Raw genomic sequence first — 24389 nt, 5'->3', positions numbered from 1 at the left:
GAGAATGGGAGTAATGTTCTTCTCATGGGTGTTAAAGGAAGGTGTGCACACGTTGTAGCCACATCCTAGACGCAGTCAACCCCCGGCCACCAGAGTTGGCACAAGGGCCATGCAGCACCGCACAGCGGGAGGAGCCCGGGTCTGGGGCCAGTCATCCTTGGTTTGCACCCTGTCTCTCTCAGGCCAGTGGTGTGGCCTCAGAAGAGGGGCAGGCGGTGTCCTTGGAAGCAATAGCCCCCGAGTAGACCTGGGCCTCCGGCTATCTGGGCCCAAGTCTCATGCACCCTGAAGCCTGTCAGAGGCTAACTTGTTACCAACTAGACAGGGAGCCAGGCATTAGGACTTCCCTTGGGGACAGTTAGGATACCCTGTCTCCAAGCTGCCCTTCTACTTTTGTATACCTGTGCTTCAAAATCAGAAATCAGCTGGGGTCAATTCTTATTTGGTGTAAATCTTTAAAAGAGATTTAGAAAAATAGCTTCACAACATTTCATAATGGCTTCTTAGTGGGACCCAGATTTGCTGTCTGGACTGGCCCCACCTGCACCCTTGTGCCATCCTACACTAGCGTTGGAAGCTTCCTACAGCCTGTCCACAGCTCTGGCTAAAAACGCTTGGTACTGGCCCTTTGGTTGCTCTGAGACTTCACCATGGTCAGGTGTGAAAGCCAGCCCTTCTCAGGGCGGCTGAGAGGATGCCCACAGCTGACCTGAAGAGGGGCCCTTTGGCTAAGCTGAGAGAGAGACCGAGACAGAGGATGAACTAAGTCATGGCTGCCACTATTGGCAACCGTGCCTGACCCCCTCCTCCCTGGCTGCCTTATTTCTCCCTGCCATCTTGGGACTTGTCCAAAGTCCTGAAATCCTTAGCGTTAACACTTCCTGACCAGGAAAAGGAAATCACATAGGGAATACATTCTGACCCTCAAGAGGCTCCCAGTGATTGCTGTTTACACATGTTCAAACATAGCATAATGAGATTTCTGAACAAATTCTATAACCCCTCCCTGGCATGGAGTATGTGAGCGTGTGTGTGAGTAACAGGGCCCCACCACACAGCAGTGTATGTTTGCTCTGGGCTGGACTCTGGGAGAGGTGCCTGGGGTCCCATTCTCACAGCTGCCCTGCAGGCTTGGCCACGTGTCCGGTTTCCCAGGAGGAAGCCGAGCTGAGGGCAATTGGGCACTCATCTAGGGCTGCCCACCTAGCTGGGGTGGAGCCAAGGGAGAATTGGGGTCTGAGTCTCCTTCCACCCCAGGCCAGAGAAGGCTAACACTGGGAAGGTCCTGTATTTGCTGACCTGATGGAGACTGGATCTGTGTGCATTTCCCTGCTTTGCTTGTTGGAGGTGTGTCAGTAGCAGGGCCCAGGGAGCAGGGTTGTTAACAGGACACCTTGGTCCACAGCTTCGCCCAGCTCAGCCAGCCTTTAGGATGTGTGCATAGTGGCTCTTTGGACTGCCAAGACCCTTGCTGTCTGCCTGCCATGCTCCATTGTCACCTGAGAATCTCAGAGCCACAAAGGGCCTCAGAGAGCAGAGACCTTGCCCTGTGGTCAGTCTGAGGCTGAGCCTTCTGTGGGGTTCTTCAGCCAGCCCATGGCCATGCCCATCCAGTGCCCATCAGCATTGTGCTGGGTGCATGGAACAATCCTGGTTCCTGCTGCAGGTGCTTGGGGGAGGCAAGTGTGAAGTTGTGAATCAGCTAAGGGTCAGGGTGCAACTGAAACCACCCCTAAGAGACCTGGCCTGGCCTTGGTGGGTGGGAGGCCTTCCTGAGGAGACAAAGCTTAGCCAAGATCTGGGGGGGTGTCAGTGTTTACTGTGAAGGGTGGGAAGAGAGAACAAGCCGGGGGTCAGAAGAGTGGGAGCCATGGAGGCTGGTGTTCAGGGTTGCAGGATGCCCATCTGGCCCCACTTACAGCACGAACAGAGCCTGCCCTGAGCCCCAGGCTGTAGGGTGTAGGCCATATGGGAGCCTAGGGTGCCCTATGCAAGCTCCCATGTGACCATCTGTCCTCACCCACCATGCTGTCACCGTTTGTGTCGTGTCCCATCTGTGCTCATCCTCGCCTGCTCACCCACACTGCCTCCACCAATATTGCCCGTGCTGCCCCTAACCCTGACCACACTCTGTTCTCCAGGCTTTGTCTTTCTGCTTGCACTGTCACGGCTCGCTTCAGGGGACAGCGCAGACCGCATGCTTAGTCCTCAGTCCGGCTCCCTGCTCCCCCTGTGACCAGGAGCTCCTCCATATCTGCTGGTCCTGTGATTTGGAGAGTGTGTGTTTGATGTGCTTGGCTTCTACCCACAGCCCATGTTCTCAGTTCTGGCCAGATGCAGTGGTGGCCTCCTCCCACCGCCTGTCTGCCTGGCAGGTGGCTTAGTCCTATATTTCCATCGCTTTGCTCTTTCTGGCTTTAAAAACGTAACAAAGGCGACAGACTCTAAGATACCAAGCTATCTTGACAAGGACAAGTGTGTAAAAATGCACATCGTGCACAGTAGCCAAGACACTCTGAGGTGGGCCCTCTGTGTGCAGTCCGCGGTGTCCAGGCTCAGGGCAGGGGGCTGCGTGTGGCATCAGTCCGCGCCAGCCTCCCTTCCCAGGGTGAGGGAGAAGTCAGCTCACGGTGGGCAAGCTACAATTCCATGAACAGACGTTTTCAACGTGGGAGAGGCTCGGAGTGGAGCTTAGGTGGCCCTGCATGTGCCCCTGCAGGGGGGGCGGGGGGACTGATGTTGGGGCAGGAGGGAGACTGTCAGAGGGCAGAGCCAGTCACCTTTGTTCTCTTCTCCATTCTTACCTTCCAAGAAACCTCTCCAGGCTGAAGCTGGTCATGGCATATGTTGAGTGCCTGCTGTGTGCTGGGCATGGAACGGAGCCCCATGAGGAAAGCCAGGAGGGGGGCACCCTGATCCCTGCTGCCTGGTTGGGTCTGTGTGTCCCTAGGTGGTGTCCTGGGGCAGTGGTTGGTGCCAAGAGGGAGTGCCATGAGCTGGCTGTGGGGCCTAGTGGGTTGGGAGGACTTCCTGGAGGAGATAGCCCTCCAGAGAGGCCTGCAGGGCCATTTCAGGTGAGGGACAGTGGGAGCAAAGACATGGAGGTTGGAGAGCCCTACCATGTTTGGATACTGAGGTGATTCGGGTGGGAGGAAGAGAGACCTTGCAGGGAGAGAGCTTGGGAAAACCAGCTTGGGAAACCAGCTGGTCCGAGATAGGGGCACAAGGACTCTGCTGTAGGCACAGTGTGACAGAGTGATGCATGGTGAGGGTCACATGGTGAGCAGTGCACACAAGGCCAAGTCTTCTCCCAGCTCTGAGCATGGGGGGCCCAGAGGGGTGGCACTGCTGTCTGACCACTGGCCGCAGTGATACTCTTGTGCCTGCCTGCTGCCTCTGTGTGTCTGCCTCTTTTTCAGGGGTCCTCGTGTATCTGGTATCTCTCTTCTCTTGGGCGTCTGTCCAGGCTCCTTGGCCTGCTAGAGGGCCCCCCTCCCACACAGCTCGCCTAGTTTCCGGTGGATGTGTTCTTTCCTGGTGGTCATCGGGGACCCACTGGGGCAGAGTTAGTCCATTTGAGAGATTTGTCAAAATATTGATTCCACTCAAGTTTACTGTTCTTAGAAACCTGTTGCTTTCTACTTGGCAGAGCATTTGTGATCTTTTCAGAGTTCACTAGTCAGAGTTGCTGCAGATTTTGATGGTACAACCATGCCTTTTCCCACAAACTTTCATTGAACTGAGCTGATGGAATAAATGGTGTGAGCTGTTTCTAGTCTTAACTGCTGGAGCAAGTGGAGAAAATGTACTAGGAAACGTGTGTCTTGTAAGCAAAGAGCTCTTTTAGGTTGGCCTGGAAATCCTGAGAATGTTAAAGGGATTTGAACTGAGTCAAACTTGAACCAAAAAATCCTCAGAATACAGTCTGCTCTCACACTCAATGGAACGGACAGCCTCTCTGTTACCAAGCCAGATCCCTTTCCCTCTGTGTCCCCAGCTGCCGTTCCTTTGCAGTTGGCCCTGCAGGTCCCACCTCAGAAGTGAAGGGTGTCATCAGCAGTTGGCTGGCAGATGAACATCCCTCTAAGGATTCCAGGGAGGGGCTGGGGTGGCCCAGAGGCAGAGATGTGGAACATATCAGTGATTAACAGTAAGAGAGGGAAATATTTATAATTTTGCCACAAATATTAATTAGTGTGAACAGGTTTTGTGTGGGCAGACTTTTAAAAGAACATTCTGAAGAAGAGCAGAGCCAGCCTGTCCAGCCTGTCCACTAGTGTGTCTTCTTTCCTGTTGATCTCTAGGCAGCTCCTTAAGGAAATCAGGATCCTGGGCTGTGGGCAGTCCCTGGGGTCCCATTTTAGGTACATGCTTACCTGGAAGGCCCTCTCCACCCAGTCCTGTAGGAAGCCTGGCTCTTCAGCTGAGTCGGGCTCTCCTATGCAGAAGATCTTTCCATCTGTCTCCTGCTCTGGCTCAGGACCAGGAGGCCAGGAAAACCCCCAGCCCAGGCCAATCTGCAGGACCTCCAGGTGGGGGCAGAGGCAGGAAGGCAGCCAGTTCTCCTCGCCTCTGCTCTCCCCTTCTGGCTCTGCTCCAGCAGGCAGGTGAGAGGGGGGAGGGCCGCTGCCCCGCGGCTTGGCAGCCTTTGCCCGCTAAGCCCCAGCAGCCCCACCTGGTTATTCTCTAAGCATCAGCACAGGCCAGCACCCTGGGGGTGTCCTGTGGTGCCCAGAGGATGGGGAGGAAGCACCCCAGGCCATTAGTGCACACTTACACAAAGCTGGATGTCAGCTCATTTGGACCCTTGGCCCACAGTGTCCCAGAAAAGGAATGTGATATCCATAGACCACTTTGAGGAAAAGGTGGGACTATAGCCAGGCCTGGAGGGAAGCTGTGTGCTCTTTAAGCCAGAAGTGCCTCCCCGCCCCCACAGACACCTATGGGCTCCTCGTGCCCCTTTCTCAGGGCACAGTGCTAGCATCCATGCCGTGCACAGTGCGGCTTGAGCCTGTGCTGAATTGGGCTGGCCAGGAGGCAGGCAGGACGTACTCAGGGTGGTTTGGGCCTTGCCCAGAGGCATCGTCTGCCCAGTGTTAGTCATTCTTTAAGAGTTTTTCATTCCTCTGGTGATGTAAAAGAAATGAACTTAGTTTTCTTTTAATCTGACTTGCTTCTTGGTGTGAGACCTTGGTGTAGGCCGCTTCCTAGTATTCAAAATCAGGATGATTTTAAATAGCTTTGTGCCAACCCTTTCCGAAAGGATTGGAGAGAAACTTGGCCCTGGGCTCTCATTTGTAGTGATGTGCTTATCCTCTGTTTCCCAGACACGTACCTCTCTCAGGCAGCGGTGGGCAGGAACCTTGGCAAGCACCCCCCACCCCCTTGCTTTACAGGCCTGGTAAGGAGGGGGTCCCAGCTCCAGCCAGGGCACCTCAGTGTGCAGAGCTCCCGCCTCTCCAGCTCTGACCCAGCAGCCCGCCTGCAGGGGGCGCCACCCAACTGTGGTGGTGGTGGGGGGTGCGGCTTCCATTCCCTGTCACTTCCCTCCAGCATCGGCCTTCCTCAGGGGTCTTTAGGTGCTCTCGATCACCCCTGGGACGAGGGCTTGTCTAGAATCGCCATGGTGCCCCCCAGGGCTGATGTTAGGTTTTGCTCTCCACCCTTTCAGAGGGTGGGCTGTTCTGGGTTCTCATGCGTATGTCTGAGAGCCTCAAAACGGGAGGCCTGGTCGCAGTCCCTCAGCTTACATGTGTCCTGCTCCTTGGCTGTGGCTGTTGTTGCTGTGGGTGTTGTTTTTAAAGTCTCAGCAGAGGCCCCACCTGCTGATTTTTGCTCCCAGGGGAGCAGCCCCCCGTGAAGCCTGATGCTACTCTGTCTTGCCCACGCCACTCTTAGGGCAGTCTGCTGTCTTCCCTGCTCGCTCCGGTGCATTAGAGGTGCCCTCAGGAGGCAGCATCAAGAGGGTATTAGCATGTTGGGAGTAAATATCCACTTGCTTAAGCCAATTCATGGTTTTTGTAATAATCACAACTGGGATTCCAGCAAATTAGTGATTCTTTAGGCCCAAAGCCCAACAGCTTGTGAGTGCGTGAGCTCATCAGGCAGCGTGCCAGTTCTCGTGAGACCCTCCCGGCTAGGCTCGCTTCCCAGATGCTTGCCACACGATGTGCTGCTCAGCCGTGCAGTGACTACAGCTGCTCTGGATGCTGGCGAGAAGCGCCTGCCCTGGCCTGACTTTCAGAAGGACTTCTTCACTGCAGGAGCGTGGCCTGCCATCTTGTCCAAGCCATGGTGTTCTCTTTGTTGGGGCCAGAGCAAATGCTGCAGGGCGGGATGGGTTACTGGGCTGTCACGCCTGCGTGCCAGGCACTAGGCCAGGCCCCTGTGGGGATCCCATTTGTGTGTTGGGGACAGAGCAGGGAGAGCAGTGATAAATATGTTGGGAGACCTGGAGCAGCCCAAGTGGCAGATCTGGAATGTGGGTTTGAGACTCCTGGGTCCTGAGCTCCTGCAAGTGACCCTGTGTGGCCTCCGGAACCAAGGGTCTCCTTCCCACAGAGACAGCAAATGAGCTGTCCCTGCAATTTCTCTCGGAGAAGTGATCCCCTCACACTGGGGACTTGGGTTTGGGACTCTCAGGAGGGCTGCAGGCCTGCCAGGAATCCCCATTCGGTGCTCACAGAGCCTTGGGGTCTGGCCTTGCAGGTCAGGGAAGAGCCCCTCACTGAGTGTGAGACAGAGGGGTCCAGCCAGGTCCCTGCTCCCCCATTAGTGAGACACAGAGCTTCTGTGTTGGCTGCTGAAGGGTCTCATATACACTTCTACTGCCCAGAGGCAGCTAAGGAGGAAGGGCTATGGCAGGCACTGTGAGGCTGCCTGACAGGTCGCTGTCTCCAAACCCTGGTCTCTGATCAGACATGGGTGAAGTGGGTGGAGCAGCAGAGCTGCCTTTGGAAGCACAGGCCTGATTCCATGTTTCTCTGTGCAGGCAGGACCACTTTGGACAACCCTGTCATGTCAATAAGAAGCGATTACCACCCCATCCACATGATGCTGCTCAGGTGTGATCTGCAGCCTGGCATATGCAGAACCCTTTGCCCATTCAGAACAAAATCTCTAATGTCAAGTTTGAGACATTACTGGAAAAAAAAAATCAATCCAGGTTCTCTGAAATAATAATACTGATAATCGAGGTGATATTTTGTCAACACTTATGGTGTATCAGGCCGTTTCAAGCACTTTCCATGTATTAACGTATCTAATCCTCATAACAATTCTACAAAGTGGGCATTTGTATATCTCGCAGTTTTACACAGGAGGAAACTAAAATGTAAAGAAATTATGGCAATTGCATAGGCTCTCCAACCTAAAAAGTGACTGAGCAGGATTTGAACTGAGGCAGCCTGGCTCTCCCAGAGTCCAGGCCTTTGATTTTGTTGAAACAACTTCACGTTTTGTTGCAAGTTTTTTGCCCCCCAGGCTGCTCACTTCTGCCCTCCTAGGGGGCCCCCAGTATTTGAGTTAGTTGAGCAAAGGATTGGAGGTCCTGCAGATTGGCCTGGGCTGGGGGTTTTCCTGGCCTCCTGGTCCTGAGCCAGAGCAGGAGACAGATGGAAAGATCTTCTGCATAGGAGAGCCCGACTCAGCTGAAGAGCCAGGCTTCCTACAGGACTGGGTGGAGAGGGCCTTCCAGGTAAGCATGTACCTAAAATGGGACCCCAAGGACTGGGGGCCATGTCTGCCTCTCTCCCTGTGTCCCCAGATGCTGGTATACCATTGACCTCTCTGAGAGGATATGTAGTTGCAACTCATAGGTGGGCAAGGGCTTAACCTGTTCAAGGTCACACAACTAGGGAGTGGCATGAGAGGGACTTGAACTTGGCTCTCTTGATTCCTATTTCACTGAGCTTCCTCTTTCAGATACACAAAGTTGGAGACAAAGTTTTATTTTTTAAGGTTGTGTTTTGTCTTTTATTATTGGTTTATTATTTATATCTCTTTAAAAATGACTGCCTTAGACTTAACAATATACATGTGTAAGTGATCATAGTCCACCTTCAAGTGATATTATACTACTCAGGTGCACTGAAGGAAACTCCCATTTCTTGTACCCTTGTTTTCATTCCTTTTACTTTTACATAAACTATAAACTCACAATAGGCTGCCACTAGTTTTGCTTTAGACAGAAGACAGGAATACTTTAGAGGAACTACACGTGAGGAAAAAGAATGTCTTTTCTATTGTTACTTTAACCATTTCTGAGGAACTTCATTTCTTTATGTTGATCCAGATTTCTGTCTGGTTTCAATTCATTCTACCTGAAGAACTTTCTTTAACATTCCTTGTAACTCAGATTTCATGGTAAGGATTCCTCTCAGCTTTTGTTTGTCTGAAAAAGTCTTTATTTCTCCTGCATTTTTGAGAGATATTTTCACTGGATAATTTAAGTCGTCTCAGCACCCCACGTGCGGCTCGAACTCACAAGCCTGAGACCAAGAGTCACATGCTCTTCTGACTGAGCCAGCCAGGTGCCCCTGGGGTTGACTTTTTTTCTTTCTTTCAGCACTTTAAAGATGTTGTCTGACTTGCATGGTTTCTGATGAGAAGTGTGCTGTAGTTCTTAACGTTGTTCCTCTATATATGATGTGTCTTTCTCTGCCTTCGAGATTTCCTCTCTGTCTTTGGTTTTCAGCAGTTTGAATATGAGACCTCTAGGTGTGGTTTGTTGTTGATGTTTTTGTTTGTTTGCTTTTTAAATATGTGTGGAGGAGTCTTTGCCCTGCTTGGTGTTCTCTGAGATTCTTAGTGATTTGATGTCTTTCATTACTTTTGGAAAATTCTCAGTCATTATCTTTTTAAATATTTATTCAGACATGTGTCCGTCCCATTTCCCTCCAGGATTCTGATTAGTATGTTAGATCATTTGGGTGCTCTTGGCTGCTCTGTTCTGATTTCCCCCCCACTCTCCCTCTCTCAGTTTGGATGATTTCTACTGCTCTGTCTTCAAGTTTTGGTTATTTTTCCCCTCAACTGTGTCAGGTATGCTGAGAAGCTTGACAAAGGCATTCTTCGTCTCTGCTGTTGTGTCTTTTATTTACAGCATCTTCATTTGACTCTTGCTCATAGTTTCCATCTCACTCCCCAAACTCCCCCTCTGTTCATGCATGTGTCCACCTTTTGTACCAGAGCCTTTAACATACTAATCACATGTATAAATCATATTCATCTTAGTTATTTTTTTAAAGTATATTTATTTAGTAATCTCTACACCCGATGTGGGGCTTGAACTCAACCCCAAAATCAAGAGTCGCATGCTCTTCCAACTGAGCCAGCCAGGTGACCCTGATCTTAGTTACTTTTCAATTTCCCATCAGGTAGTTCCAACATCTGGGTCACCTCTGAGCCTAGTTCTGTTGATTATTTTCTCTCTTGACAATGTTCTTTTGTGTGTGTGTGCCTCATTTTTATATTGAATATCAGATATTATGTGTAGGACAGAAGAAACTGAAATAAGTTGTATTTATGCCTGGAATGGGCTTCTCTCTCCTGTTTCTAGGCTGTTAGGAGGGGGAGTTAGGCTAGTCAGAAGTTGAGCTGGGGTTGGGTTTTTTTGTTTTTAGTGTACCACTGGTTTCCAATGTCCATGATCTTACCTTATGCTTACAGCAGAGCTGATTTGCCAGAACGTTTTCTCAATGTTCCATCCCCACCTTCAGCCTTAGGCCTTTTGTGTACACCTCAGGCAGGGTCTCTCTCCATGTTCTTGCCCCTTTTCCTGTGGTAGACTGCTTTGCCTGTTACTTGTGCTTGCTAGGCTGGCGTAGGGGCAAGGCTGGTTCTCTGTTGTCTCTGTCCAGCCTCAGACTTAGGCAGACTGTGTCCCTGCATCTCAGGAGTGGGGCTTTTCTTCCCCTAGTGGAGGGAGACCTCAGATGTTTGGGCCCTAAATGGTTTCCTGCCCCTCCCTCGGGAGGTGTTTCTTTTTCCTTCTCACAGCTGCAGTGGGTCCTCACCTGTACCCTGGAGGCAACAAGATTTGCTCTCTCTCCCCAGCTGGCTTAAGGGTTTTGTTCCCCAGGGCCAAAAGGTCCCATCAGCGCTTCCTTCCTTTCCTATAGCAACAAACACGCCTCCTCTCCAGGCGTGCACCGCCGGAAGGTTTCCTTCAGTCTCTCTTCCTGCACTGACCCTCATCTTTCTCATGAGCACATGTGGAGGTCCGAGGAGAGGAGCTAACAAGTGGGTAGCAAACCTCCCTTGTGTCTGTGTCTCCCAGGGATCTCGGCTCTCACTCTAGACTGCACTTGGCCTATAGCAACCGGCTAAAAATGTCTGCAGGACTCTGACCTGCTTCAGTTGTTTATGCCTCTTGTCTCTGTGTGGTAGAAAAGCTATAGAATGGTGTACTACTGTGCATCTCTTTCCAGCTCCACCTTCAGCAAGATCATGTTGGCTGGTAGCCTGAAATTGGCCATGGTGGGAGTATTTACACCACAGGAATGAGTAAATGCTACAAACACGGGTTTCCCCCCCACCCTGAGAGCCAGTTGTTAACCATTTACCAGAACCCCACCATTTGGGCAAACCCCACAAGGTTGACCGTGAAGATTGGTGCCTTTGGTGAGTGGCTTGGTGGCCTCCGGCACAGGTCGGCCTCAGCAGGGTCATAGTGGCTGTGCTCAGACCATCTGCTCTGCAGGGCAGTCACCAGGACACTCACCCTGGGGAGGCCTCTCCATGTTGGAGCTGGTGTAGATTCATGCTGCTGCCCTCTCTCCCTCCTTTTCCCTTCAGAGCGCAGCCAGGACAGCACGGCCGTGGCACTCTCAGACTCCAGCTCAACGCAGGACTTCTTTAATGAGCCTGCCAGCTCATTGGAGGGCTCCCGGAAGCTCTACATGGAGAAGAAGCTGCCCGTTCCCAGTTCCCAAGCAGGACCGACTGGTAAAGACCTTCAGGGGGCCACAGAGGAAAGAGGTATGAAGACGTAGCTCTGAGCGTTAGAACTGCTTTGGTGACGTGTGCCAGGCTAGGCAGTCTGAAGAACATGGGCTCCTGAGTGGCCCAGGCCGGGCCTGGCTCCTGTCCTCCCTCCTCCACCTGCTGCTCTGGGACCTCAGTTGGGCAAGTTACGCATCTCTCTGGGCCTCTGTGCTCCCTGTAGGGTGGGAGCGATCCCGAGGCCCACTCCGGGGGTTGTGAGGATGAAACGAGGCGGCTCAGGAAGGTGCTCGCACGGTGCCTGGAGTACAGTGTGCACTCAGTGACACTTGTCGTTGTTGTGACCCCCGTGGCCCAGTGTGGGAAAGCCACGTCCGTGACGTGAGTGCCGTATTTTTTTTTCTTGCTACATAGTTATTAAAAAAGCCTTTGGATCTTAAATGTCACCAATGTGTTTTCTTTTTAGTCTGAATTACATCAGACCTTTAGGAAAAAGTGCCCCCTTTTTTGGGCAGGGGGCCCTGATCCAACCCCGGGGCATGCCCAGCTCTCATGGGGCCCCCAGGCCCCCTTTGTGGAAACCAGTGGGCAGAGCCCCACGCCCGGCTCGCGGGAGAGCTCGGGCAGGCTGCATGTCCGCGGTGCCGCTCTAGGGCTGTGGCTGGGCGGCCGGCCATGGGTTTTGAGAGCTCTCCCACCCTGGCCAGGGCTTGCCAAACAATAACAACAACAACAACAACAACCCAGACCCATGCTCAGCAGCCCTGTGCCAGGCGCTGTTTGAACTCCTTTTGTCCTCCCATCCAACCTAGGAAACAGCCCCGCGGCTCTTCCCACATTACAGGTGAGGAACCTGAGATTCAGAGAGGGTCGGGAATTTGCCCAGGGTTAGTCTTCACTCTAAACCTCTGCCCCATTCCCCCTCTCTGGGTGGGCTGGGAGGGGCAGCTAGGGTTGGCAATGACCCCTCCCTAGGATGTGTCTGCACAGGCCCTGGCTGGGAGAGACGAGGCTCAGGGGTTCACGTGTAGATGTGGCCAGAGCCCTTCATGCTGGCGATGGCCTATCCCAGCCCTGTGTTCCTCGCCTGCCTCCCCTAGCTGGCCTTAGCAGCTGGTGAGGCTGCATGCCCTGCAGGTTGGCACAGGTGCCCCCATTAGGGTCAGGTAAGAGGACACAGAAGGTGAGGCCAGTGCCCCACTTTCCCACTAGGCACTTTTTATGCTGTCCCAAACCGATGTTGACATTCTACAACTGACATAAACACGCTGCAGGGAGTTTGGAAGGGGAAGGAAAAAGTTACCAATAGTGCCCATGCTCTAACATAGCAACTCTTGTTCATGTCCAGTCTTACCAATAAGCTCATTTTAACTCTTGGACAGGTGGGGCCTGTTGTCCGTGCTCCGTGGGCCATCCAGCAGTGAACTGCTGCGGGTGCTGTTGTGTCATCACAGGCCTCTCTCCACTGTGCTTAGGGAAGTGGGGGATGGAGGCTGGGGTGCTGAGCCAGGAGAGGATCGGCTGTGGTCTGGCCCAGGCTGGACTGGGCCTTCCAGACACACAAGGGGCATCCCACCCCTGCCCTTCTTCCATTCAGAGCCAGTGGTTTAAGCGGACAGTGTGGGGGCTTGCCACCGGTAAAGAAAGTTCAAGTAGAACCAGAGTCACCGCAGTAGCTGGTGGGCTTGAAGGGAGGCATCTTACTTCTGTGGATGCATCTCTCTGCTCTAAGCCCAGCTTTTCCTCGTAACCACAGTGAAGTTGGTGAACTTCCTGTCAGGAGAGTAGGTGCAGCAGGGAATGTGTTCTGAGCCCGCACCAGGCAGACAGCACAGGGAGGAGTGGGCTCCTCTCGGCCTGGCTCTGGGCAGTGGTGGTCTCTGACACCCCCTCCTCCGGGCTCCCAAGGGGTGGGAACCCTGGCCACAAGGACTCCCGCAGCTTTCGGCCCCCTGCAGAAAACCAGGATATGGTCCTGGGCCAGGGCTGGGTGTGTGCCCCTAGTGTGCTCCACACCCCATCCCTTCAGGTGCACCCTTGTGGGTGGCCCTGCCACCAGCCTGCTGCTTCTGTCACGGTCAGTGGCACAGGGCTCACTCACAAATTTCATGGGCATTGTTGAGCTGCAGGGCGTAATGGAACCCAAGTCTGTGCCAGGCCACGGGTGCCAAGGGGAAGTAAGATCGGCTCTGACAGCCGCGCCCTTCCAGGTGCCCTCTGTCCCACGGCGTCCAGTGGGCGCCGGCTCCCGAGCACTCGCCTCCCCTCTACTTCTCCACTCTGGTTTTTGACAGGGTGCCTCCAGGAAGGAGGTTTCTCCATGGGTGACTGTTACAGCTAGTTGAAGCTCACCTTCTTAGGGGTCAGAGCTTTAAAAAAATGTATATAATGTGAATGTAGCCACAGTAAAGGTTTATTCTTTTTAATAGAGGAAAAAGCTGCCCAAATTTCACTACCTAAACACAAGGGCACTCTGTTATATTACTCTGAAGACAGCAGAGTTTGTCAACAGCTTGTGGTCTAGACAGTGGACACGGGTGCCTGGCCTGGGCTCTCCCTGCCACCTGGGCCCAGGGCAGGATGTGGGTCGAGGATGCTGATATGGCTACCAGGCACCTCGTTCAGGGACCGCCATCCCGTGGCTGCGCGCCTGCCCCTTGTTGGTCAAGTAGAGGCCTGATGACCATGCCTGAGTGCCATGCTAAAGACGGATTGGGGTGGCAGTGGCTGGAGTGGGAGGTGGCTTGGTGCACCATGGGCATTCTAAGCCAGTCCTCTTTGCCAGCAGCAGGCACCAGGGTGGCCAGAGCATTTGCTTCGCTTGCTTTTTATCTGTAGGAGGAAGTCTTCTCACTTTCACGCTGCCAGGGTTAGGATTGGGCCTCTTGGCTGGGAAGCGCTGTGTGGGCTTACTGACATTTCTGACCCCGTTTCTTCCACTAACGTGACCTGTGAGGCTCATTCAGCCCTAAGAGTGGATGCTGTGGGTGAGGCGTGTCACCCAAGAGGCCACCCAGATCCCAAAGCCACTAGGTTTTTTACTTATTCTGGCGTCTCTGTTTTTTCCTATGTGTCTTCAGACATGTCTTCTGAGCTCTTTGGATTAATTCTTTTTATTTTTTTAAATTTTTTAAAAGATTTTATTTATTTATTTGACAGAGAGAGAGATAGCTAGAGCAAGACTACAAGCAGGGGGAGTGGGAGAGGGAGAAGCAGGCTTCCTGCCGAGCAGGGAGCCCGATGCGGGGCTCGATCCCAGGACCCCGGGATCATGACCTGAGCCGAAGGCGGACGCTTAACGACTGAGCCACCCAGGCGCCCCTCTTTGGATTAATTCTTGATCCTCTGCCCACTTTCCATAGGAAATCTGTTCCTGTGTGTCTTTGTGTGTGAGCACATGCTTAGCATCTTATTTGAACCCCTGGGAGGCCTGCATCTTCATCCTATTTCCCTATCTCCCTTGTGCCTAGCACAGGGCTAGGCCCAGAGTGGTTGTTCAGAATGTGTTTGTTGAGCTATATTTGAAATGTGTCCCTTGAATTGAACACTAGTAATCAGGCACATTTGTGAGTAAGGCGCTGGTGTCCCCTGTAAGATGCCGGCCCTGAGCAGACTCCTGGTTGCAGTCATTGAGCTCTGAGTGGGTGCCTGTGGGACCTGCATGGTTTGCTGAGCTCCTCTGAAAGGAGAGCATAGTGTCAAGATCAGATGTGATCCGCTTTCCAGGCATTCAGTCAGCTTCAAGCTAGACCCTGTGCTAGGCTCTGGGCAATGGGGGAGAGGGAGGCATCCGTGCATCAATACAGTGGGTTGGGTAATACCAAAAAGCTGGGCGCACAAGGCTCTCTGCAAACCCCACCCTGGGGCTGAGGAGGCCTGCAGGAGGAGGTGACACCGAGTGGAGTCCTGAAGGATGAGAGCAGTGGGCAAGGCAGGGGAGGGAGTGCAGACGGTGTGTCCAGAAGGAGCAGCAGTGGAGAGGTAGGAACAAAGAGCGAGGTGTTTGTTCCCCATGGTTGGTCTCAAGGTGTGAGGCCAGGAGGGGAGCTAGGAGGAATGGCAGGACTGATGGGAGGTGGCCTTGTGTGCTGTGCTGAGCAGCTTGGCTCTGTCTTGCTCAAATTCTTTCCTGGGCAGGAAGAGCTTGATGTGCACCTGATGGCTGCGTGGTTTTGCTTGGGGGAACTTGGGACCTTAGTCCTTGACCACTCTGCCCTTTCGCAGCAGGCCCCAGCCTTCTCCTGGCTGCCACTACAGTTGGGAAGGGGCCATTAGGCTAAGGGCGGGAAGGGGCTCAGCCCACTGTGGCAGACAGGCTTCAGAGTTGGTGCCGGGCTGCTTCTCTGGCCTCCTCCACGCAGGCCTTGCCAAACTCCCGGGTGCCCAAGGAGCCCCCTTACCCTTGATGCTTGCCCCCACCCTCTTCCTTCTATCCCTCCCTCCTGGTCCAGTCATCTTCTGCAGCCCCTGCCACCCAGCTTGGGCTCTCCTGCGTGTGAGCTCTTCGTTCGTGCAGAGTGGCAGCAGCAGCCCTGGAGAAGGGTGTCGGGTAGGCTGTGGGCTGAGGTGCTAAGTGGTAGAGCAGGTGCAGTCCTTTGTGCTCCTTTCCTGGCTGTTTTATTCCATGGTGGTGGCGGCCACACCTTCCTTCTATGGACTGCTTCCCCAGGCACCTGCACAGGCCTCAGAGGCGGGACAGCCTTGTGCTGCCATTCAGAGGGGGGCCCAGAGCCCCGCTTGCAACCCCTACTGTCTGCAGCCTCGGGGCCCCTCTGCTGTGTGCCAGCTGGGACACCCTGTTTCACAGGGGAGGAGACTGGGAAGGCTGTGGAGGCCTCAGCCGGCAGGGGCAGAGCCAACACCGGGCCCCATGCCTCCTACTGCTGGGTCTTTTGAGTCCAGCACCTGTCTAGCAAGGGCACAGGCCTAGCTGTGCCTGTCGCCTCACTAAGGCACCTCTTTTGCTGGTGGTGGACCACTACCGAGGTGACTTTGTTTTTCTTCTCACCCATAGGGAAAACTGAGGAGTCCTTGGAGAGCACAGAAGGCTTCCGGGCCACAGAGCAAGGCAGCCAGAAGCCTGCCGCAGACCCCCCAGCCTCTGCCTGCATTGCTGTCAAACCGGCAGCATCTGCACCTGCCCTGTGGGATGGGAGGAAGAGAGCTGACCCCCTGGGGGAGCCAGCAGCCTTTCCCCAGGGGTTGCCGGCCGGGGCAGAGGAGCAGCGCCAGTTCCTTACGGAGCAGTGCATCGCCTCCTTCCGCCTGTGCCTCAGCCGCTTCCCCCAGCACTATAAGAGCCTCTACCGACTGGCCTTCCTCTACACCTACAGCAAGACTCACCGGGTGAGTGAGCTGCCAGCCCGCTGGGGCAGGAGAGGGGTTTGATTTTCCCAGGGCCCACGAGCATCTGAGTGTTGATGGAGCTGCTGAAGATCTTGGGTAGTGGTGCATGGAAGGGACGGGACAGGAGAGATGTAGGAGGCAGGTCCTTACAAGAGTGGTCCAGCTTTCCGGGTGAGAGTTGGTGAGGACTGTGGGTCACAGCAAGGGATCAAGGGAGGAGTGGCTCCCGGGATCCCGAAGCAGGATCTCAGGCTCCAGTACTAGCTGTGGGCTGAAGGATGAGGACCTACACACTCATCAGCTCTTGTCTGTGAGGGCCTGTGTAGTGACTCTTACTCCACTGTCCTCAGCATGGCCCCGCATGCACATCCCCCAGATGCCTTACAGCACCCCCCCACCGCCCCCCATCCCAGGGCCTTGCTGCAGGCTCCGTCTCCTCCAGACGCATCTTGCAGAGAGGCCTCCGTGCCATCATCCTGCCCCTGGGCTCGCCTCTCCAGTGCAGCTGCCAGAACCATCTTCACAGCCTCTGCTGCATGGGGGTTGGGTGCTGACAGCCTCCTCCAGCTCTTTTTGGAAAGCAGATGATGTAGCGATTCTTAACAGCTGTGCCCCAGGCTTAAGCGCTCTCGGGGGCTTCCCGGCCGGCTCGCTTCTGCTGGCATGGAGCATCTGTGCAGGGAGTGTGGCATGTGTGCTCTTCCACCCCCTTCTCACGCACCTGGGAGGCACGGGAGAAGGTGCCCTGGGCACGGCGCTGGCCCCCACCGAGCTACCTTCTAAGGGACAGGCAGATTTTATTTTATTTATTTATTTATTTTTAAAAGATTTTTATTTATTTATTTGACAGAGAGAGACACAGCGAGAGAGGGAACACAAGCAGGGGGAGTGGGAGAGGGAGAAGCAGGCTTCCCGCGGAGCAGAGAGCCCGATGCGGGGCTCGATCCCAGGACCCTGGGATCATGACCTGAGCTGAAGGCAGTCGCTTAACCAACTGAGCCACCCAGGCGCCCAGGGACAGGCAGATTTTAAAATATGCAAACAAGTAAATAAAGCTAGTCCCATTGTGACACATGCTACAGAGAAGATAATGGGGGACACACAGGAGTGGGGGTGCTGCTGCAGCGCCACAAAGGCACCCGCGAAGCTGAGACCTGTAGGGCGGCCATGGGCAGAGTGGGGGACAGTGGGCAGGTTGGAGGACAGGGAGAGAGCCCCGATCAGGCAAATTGCCTGGGCGTGTGACCGTGCTGGCTGAGCCAAACTGGTGTGGGCGAGGGCCAGAGAGGGCCAGGGTGGCGGGGCAGGGGCAGCCCTTGGAGTCTGGCTGTAGTCTATAATTTTGTCTGGCTCCCCTATTCAGTAAGGTCCAGGCTCAGAAACTTCTTCCTCCCAGAGGTTCCCCCCGCACCCCCCGCTGACCCCTCCTCACCAGCCTCTGTGGGACCTCAAGACCCAGGAAGGGCAGTTGGCTGGAGGGATGGCTGCTGGCTTGGCGCTGGTTACATGACAGGAAGTTGTTACTTGACAAAATTCTGTTGGGGACTAGGCACAGGTAGGTGCCCTGTCACAGTCGTGACTGCCCAACATGCTCACGTAGTTTGGTTGATTTCTGTCAGAGCAGAACAGGGGGAGCTGGTGTTGGTAGGCCTGGGGAACGAGGGGATCTCGTTCTGGGCTTTGTCTCTGCTTCAGGGCGTCTGGCTCTCCTGGCTGCCGCTGAACCCCCTGAGCTTAGTTCCCTCACTGCCCAGCCTACATTTTGCAGTGGACCTTACCTCTGGTGCCCTGGGCCTTCAGAATCCAGGTAGACCTGGGTTTTAATGAAACCCCCTCTGCAGCAGTCTTCGGGGGCCCGATGGCTGACACTGCCCCTGCCCCCCACCATGTTCCAGTACTGCTCTGGGAACTTCCCTTCTTCCCTCCTTTGAGAGCAGCAGAGTTCAGTGCGGGAGCTCTTATGAGTCTTGGTTGGAAGGGACACTAGCATCCATCATCTGGATCTCCGCCGCCTTGGGTGTCCCCTTCTTCAGATGCTCCCCCCAGCTGTGGTCAGCTCTTAGCAGGACTTGGAGCTTCCTGTGCTGAGCCCAAACCTTCCCCACACTGTGGCAGATGCTTTGATAGAATTTGGGGTACAAGGTGCCTCTTAGGGATCAGCCGCAATGGAAAGGAGGGGAAGATGCAGGGTTGGGTGGAGGGAGAGTTGAGTTGCAATGCAGGCCCCACAGAGCCCCCAGCACCCAGCTGCAGCCTCCGCATTAAATGGCTTTGAGCTCAAAGGAGCCGATGCATGTAAAGGGCCCCACCTGGTGCGAAGCATAGGCTGCCGTTTTCCCTGCCTGTCCCCTTGCTGGATGAGTTTTTTAAAAGTGAAAATAGTATCTATGTCAAAATTAAAAATTAGGGGATATCCACAGTTCTACCACCCTAAAACAAAAGCTATTTTATATGTGTATTTTTTCCAGTTCTCATACACACACGCCGTTGACTGTCACTTCTGAAGCTCTTAGATACTTCAGGTCCAGGAGGTGGGGATCTTGTTCTCTCTCTACTTCACATCTGCATACCTGGCTTAGGGTCACACAGAGGAGAGTGACAGCCTGGCATGGGCTCAGGTAGCCTCACCCTGGCCCAGTTGCTCCTTTGCTCCCCCCCGCCATTAGAGCATCCGTGCTCAGTTTGCCATTTTGTTGCTATTTCTGTGAATGTCCCCCAGGTCATCTTGGTCACCCTCGGATGGCCTGTGGGGTGGGTGGACCCCAGCTGATCCAGCCATCCCTGGTCGTGGGGACGGAGGCTGCCTTTTCTTCCTTCCCGGAAAACCTTCCCACAGCCATCACACTCTGTTTCTGCTGGCTCTTCTGTTAGCTGCGTTCCCAGGCTGGGCTCCTTGGCTTTCTGAGAGGGCATGCTGGTCGTGATTCTGAGAGAGACCCCCCCTTACATGGCAGTTGTGTGGGTGCCAGGTGTGCCTCCGGAGCTCCAGGTCGCCACACCGCCACACCCTAGGCCCTGGTGCAGCCCGGGGGCTCCACTGGCTCCTTTGCCTACTTGACTCAGAGACCTTCGCTGAGCAGCAGGTGTCACCCCAACTTGAAGGGCAGGTCATTAACACCTCGCTGCACTGAGAGCCTGAGTTAAGGCTGACCTTGTCTGGGGCATGCCATTGTCCTGGGGGCTGGGCATGCTTCTGCCCAGGCCCGGGTGTCAGTTTGTCCCCAGATATGGGGGACACAACCAGTGCTCTCAGTGACTCATGTGGCACCATTAGCTGACAAGCAGTGACTGCCTTCCAAACACAGCTGTTGGTAACAGACACTTCCCGCTATGTATATTTAACAGCAGCACATTTCTTCATAAAATCCGCCTGTGGGCTTGGCAGTGGCATTTTCCTGTTGCCATCTCATGGCTCAGTGGCCACCTGGCTGGAACATCCATCATCCCTGCCTTCAGAGAGGCCCCAGGGGCTGTGCATGTTGCTCCAGATTCTTCGGGTCTTTCAAGTTTCCCCAGCTAAAGCTCTGTTCCGTAAGCTTCCCCACCCCAGGCCTCTACAGAGAAACTACCCTCAGGGTGCAGGGAACCACTTGCTTAGCTCTTGGCCGCAGGAATTCTGGGGGAGGGAGAGGGAATGTGGGCTCTGAACGTGGGCTCACCTGGGTTCAGATCCCAGCTGGGGGGGGAGGGGGGCAACACGACTCTTCTCTTGTGGTATTCGCACAGGATTATTGTAACAATGAGGTGAGGGGTTGGGGGCCTTCCCATTGAGCTTCTCACCAGGACCCCAGAGTCCATTTCCTCAGTGTCAGCATCTCCCATGGCTCCTAGCCCCTCTACTAGGTCTTCTGATGCCTGCCTAAGGCTGCGCTTCTGCCCAAGGTTGGCTTTGCTGCACACAGGCTGACCCCCTGGGCCTCCCAAGGCAGGCCTCCTGCTAGCCTACATCGAGGGCCAGGGGCACCTGAGGAAGCAGGGCTCCCTAATGCTCTCCACACCTTAGGGAAGATCACACATGCTGTTGGCCATAAGGGCCCTAAGTGTAGCTATTACATCACTTACAATCTCCAAGATTACAGTCTCCACCAGGATTTTGAGCCCTAGACTTTCAGTCTGTGCTCAGAAAAAAACTGTTTCTTGGAGTCCATGTGAGTGGCCCAGGAGAGAGGCCACATGGCATTGGGGCCTTTTATCATGAGGCTTCTGAAATTCACTAATGAGATCCAGAAAGAAGGCTGAGGCATGGGCACCCCTGTCCCAGTTCCTCCCACCCACTGCCTGTGGCTCAGCTGGGGAACTTCAGCACTTCCTGCTGCAAGGGCTCTAGGACAGAGTGGGTTATAAGATGGTTCCTAGAGCCAGATAGTCTTGAAAAAGAACAAACTTAGCGGACTCCTATTTCCCAATTTCAAAATTTACTGCAGATCTACAGTAATCAAAACCGTGGAATATTATTCAGCTTTAAAATTAAGGAAGGAAATTCTGACATGTACTACAACGTGGATGAGCCTTGAGGACATTATGCTCAGTGAAATAAGCCAGGCACAAAAAAAAAAAAAAAAAATCAAACACTCTATGATTCCACTTACATGAGGGATCTAAAGTAGTCAAAATCAGAGAGACAGAAAGTGGAATGGTGCTTGCTAGGGGCTGGGGGAGAGAATGGGAGTTATTTAATCAGTATAGAATTTCAGTAAATTCGTTTCATAAAATGAAAAAGTTCTAGGGGTCTGTTGCACAACAGTGTGAATATACTTAACACTACTGAACTGTACACTTAAAAATGGGTAAGATGGTAAATTTTTATGTGTTTTGTACCACAGCTGAAAATAAACAGTTTGGTTGGTATTAGCCTAGGGGTAGATGTATAGATAACAAAATAGAACTGGGAGCGCAGAAACAAAGGCATACATCTATGATCAACTGATTTTTGACCAAAGATGTGGTTTGACCAGGCAGTGGTTTCTCAGATACGACACCCAAAAGCACAGGTGATAAAAATAAATGAATAATAATAATAAACCGGACCCCATCAAAATTTAAAAGCTGGCCTGGGCCAGCTCCTCGGTGTTGTTTCGCACAGCACCCTGCCCAGCCGGGTGAGCGGGAAACTGAGGCTCGGAGGGGACAGCAGCTTGTCTCGAACCCCTTGGTGAGGATGTGGCAGCGCCTGGACCTCGTGGGGCTCAGATGTTTCCTTTGCCTCTACTTTCCAGGTGAAGTGCTTCAAAAGACATTATTGAAATGAAAAGATGGTCCACACAAAGGGAGAAATATTTACAGATCACGTGCAGGCAGGCACACTGTGTTTTACTGTGCTTCACTTGGTTACAACTTGCAGATACTATGTTTTTTTACAAATCAAAGCTTTGCTGCAACCCAGTGTTGGGCAAGTCTTTCAGCGCCAACAGCATTTGGTCACTTTGTGTCTCTGTGTCACATTTTGGTAATTCTCACAATATTTCAAACTTTTTCATTATTATTATAGTGATCTATGATCAGTGATTATGACTTGCTGAAAGCTCAGATCATGGTGAGCAGTTTTTAGCAATAAAGTATTTTTAAATTAAGGTATATACATTGTTTTTTAAACATAATGCTATTGCACACTTAGTAGACTATAGTATAGCGTAAACATAACTTTCATAAGCACTGGTAAACCAAAAGGTTCATTTGACTCATTTTATTTTGGTATTCACTCTTGTGGTGGTCTCGAACTGAATCCACTCTACCTCTGAGGTATGCATATATGTAGTAAGGGACTTGCATTTAGAATGTATTTTAAAAAACCTCTTACAACTCAATAATTAAAAGACAACCCAATGTAAAAGTAGGCAAAGGATCTGAATAGACATTTCTGCAAAGAAGATGTACAAATGGCCGATAAGCACAGGAGAAGATGCTTACCACCATTAGCCATTGGGAAAATGGGAATCCAGATCACACTGAGATACCACTTCATACCTGCCAGTCTGGCTAGAATCAAACACTGTAGCCTCTCCTCCTAGGGGTCTGGGGGTGTATGAGCAGCCACTGCCTCACTGGCAGTTCTACGGGGGCAAGGGAGTTGGGCACCTGGCCTCTAGGCAGAACACTGGTGGTGCTTTCCAGAGCTCGTTTCCTCCGGGGAGCCTCTTGTTTAGGTTACTGCCTCTCCTAAACTTACTTTGTTTTGTGCTCGTTGCTGGGTCTCAACTTGGAGAATGTTCTTCCCATTCTTTGCTCTTGCTCGTCCTCCCAGGTCACTTGACGTCATAAGAGAAAGGTCAAGAAAGCAGACTCCAGTGCGGCACTGAGGCAGCCTGGCCTGGGCCAGCTCCTCGGTGTTGTTTCGCACAGCACCCTGCCCAGCCCGGTGAGCGGGAAACCGAGGCTCGGAGGGGGCAGCAGCTTGTCTCGAACCCCTTGGTGAGGATGTGGCAGGGCCTGGACCTCATGGGGCTCAGATGTTTCCTTTGCCTCTACTTTCCAGGTTGGGGAGACCGAAGCCTTCTAACTCGAGTCCTTCACCTGGCCGGGTGGGTGGATGCCCGGCTTCCTGCTACAGCCACACGGCCACTGACTGGCTACGTCAGGCTGAGCCAGGAAAGGGGAGGCTGGAGCTTTAGCAGAAGCAAGGCTGACCTGCCGGCTCCTGTGAGCGCAGTGTCCACAGTCATTGGGCTGCTGCTGGTCAGTGTGGCAGGAGGCAGGCAGTGAGCCAGGGGTGCATGGCACCCCAAGTGAGGAAGGAGAGGAGAGGAGAAGGGCCTGTTCTGTGGGAGAGGCCACCTTCCTGGGGCTCGGCGCACAGCTGGCTTCTGGGCCCTGGGCTGGGGCTCTGCTCATCTGGCCCCAGCACTGCCCAGGTCAAGACTTGGCCTTCATTGGCCCTACACTTGACCAAAAGGTTTTCCTCCCACCCTCCAGGGTGGGTGTGAGCCTTGCTGGCTCTGCTGTGGGATGAAGCCCACCTTTTGCTGTGTGGCTTTTCCCCTCTGAGCTGGAGCAGTTCTGACAGTTAGCATCCAAGTTGTCACCCAGGGATGACACCCAGGTGAAGAATGCTCAGGAGCCTAAGGGCTGTGAGATGGGAAAGGGGCTATTCAGCCTGCCCTGATCATAGGCCTGGCCCACAGACCCTGTGATTAGAATGTGTCCCCCTCCCAGCACTTGTCCCCTTGCTGGTGTGCATGCTGGAACCTGAGCCACCCCTCCCAAGTGCCAGCTCCCAGAACCTCACTCAGGCTCGGCCAGCTAGACAGCCGGCTTCCCCTTTCAGTCCCATGGACAGGTTTCTTAAGTTGTCAGGTGGGAAAAACGGCACCTTCGTGGTAGGTTTAGGTTTTGTTGTGAGGAAAAGTGAGTTAATAGCGCTTTCCCAGCTGGGAAACATGCATACCAATGACACGAGAGCAGCCTGTCTTGCAAGCCCCACGTGCACGCTGCTCTGATGGGAGCAGAGGCCGCTCGCTCTGAGCCGTCCTCTAGACCAGCTCAGGCCTCCGTCCCTGTCCCACTGTCCTCCTGGAGGCAGCTGCATGGCATCGTGGCTGAGCCCTGTTGCAGTGCATCCCCCTCATGGTAGACGGCAAGGCCCTGTCGATGTGGCATATGGCGGGATAGCGGCCTGGCCGCTCCAGCCCAATCAGACCCAGAACCTGTATGGGATGAGCGCAGGCCCCAGTGTCTGTTTAGGATTTGTTTGGTAAGCTGCCTCCTGCCAGGAGAGTCCGACAGTGCTGCTGCTGCCTGTGATCTCCAGTGAAGCCGCTGAACTTTGACTTCAGGGTCAGCTTATGCTTGGGCAAGGGGCTGGCTGGCTGGGCTGTGAGCCCCTGCCCCTTCCCCATCCATTGTGGGCAGTTGCCCACCTGCCTGTGCCACCATTCATATCTGGACCCTGCAAAGTCAGGTTAAATGAGAGCCCACAAGGAGAGCCATGCGCTGTCGGACTGGGTGGGTGTGAAGGAATTGCGCCTTCAAGCTGTGACACAGCCACCCCACCATGCAGACGGTGAGTGTCCCAGGAGCAGGTGGTAAGCTGCGCGTTCCGTGCCAGACGGCAGGACCAGGCATGACGGGGGTGTGCCGGCCACAGAGCAGGGCGTTCCCCTCCA

General features: G+C 53.7%; 1 protein-coding gene across 1 annotated transcript in view; it reads left to right on the top strand.

Annotated features, from left to right (window-relative positions):
- Nucleotides 1–24389, top strand: part of CABIN1 (calcineurin binding protein 1) — a 154292-nt gene that overhangs the window by 76654 nt on the left and 53249 nt on the right. Inside the window, 2 exon segments of the mRNA XM_032397546.1 lie at nt 10798–10980; nt 15959–16290. Coding sequence (XP_032253437.1) covers nt 10798–10980; nt 15959–16290 — 515 coding nt within the window.

The sequence above is a fragment of the Phoca vitulina genome, unplaced genomic scaffold (assembly GCF_004348235.1).
Source record: "Phoca vitulina isolate PV1807 unplaced genomic scaffold, GSC_HSeal_1.0 scaffold100, whole genome shotgun sequence".
NCBI lineage: Eukaryota > Metazoa > Chordata > Mammalia > Carnivora > Phocidae > Phoca > Phoca vitulina.
Note: the sequence above shows the minus strand (reverse complement) of the source record. Positions and strands in the feature narration are given on the sequence as shown.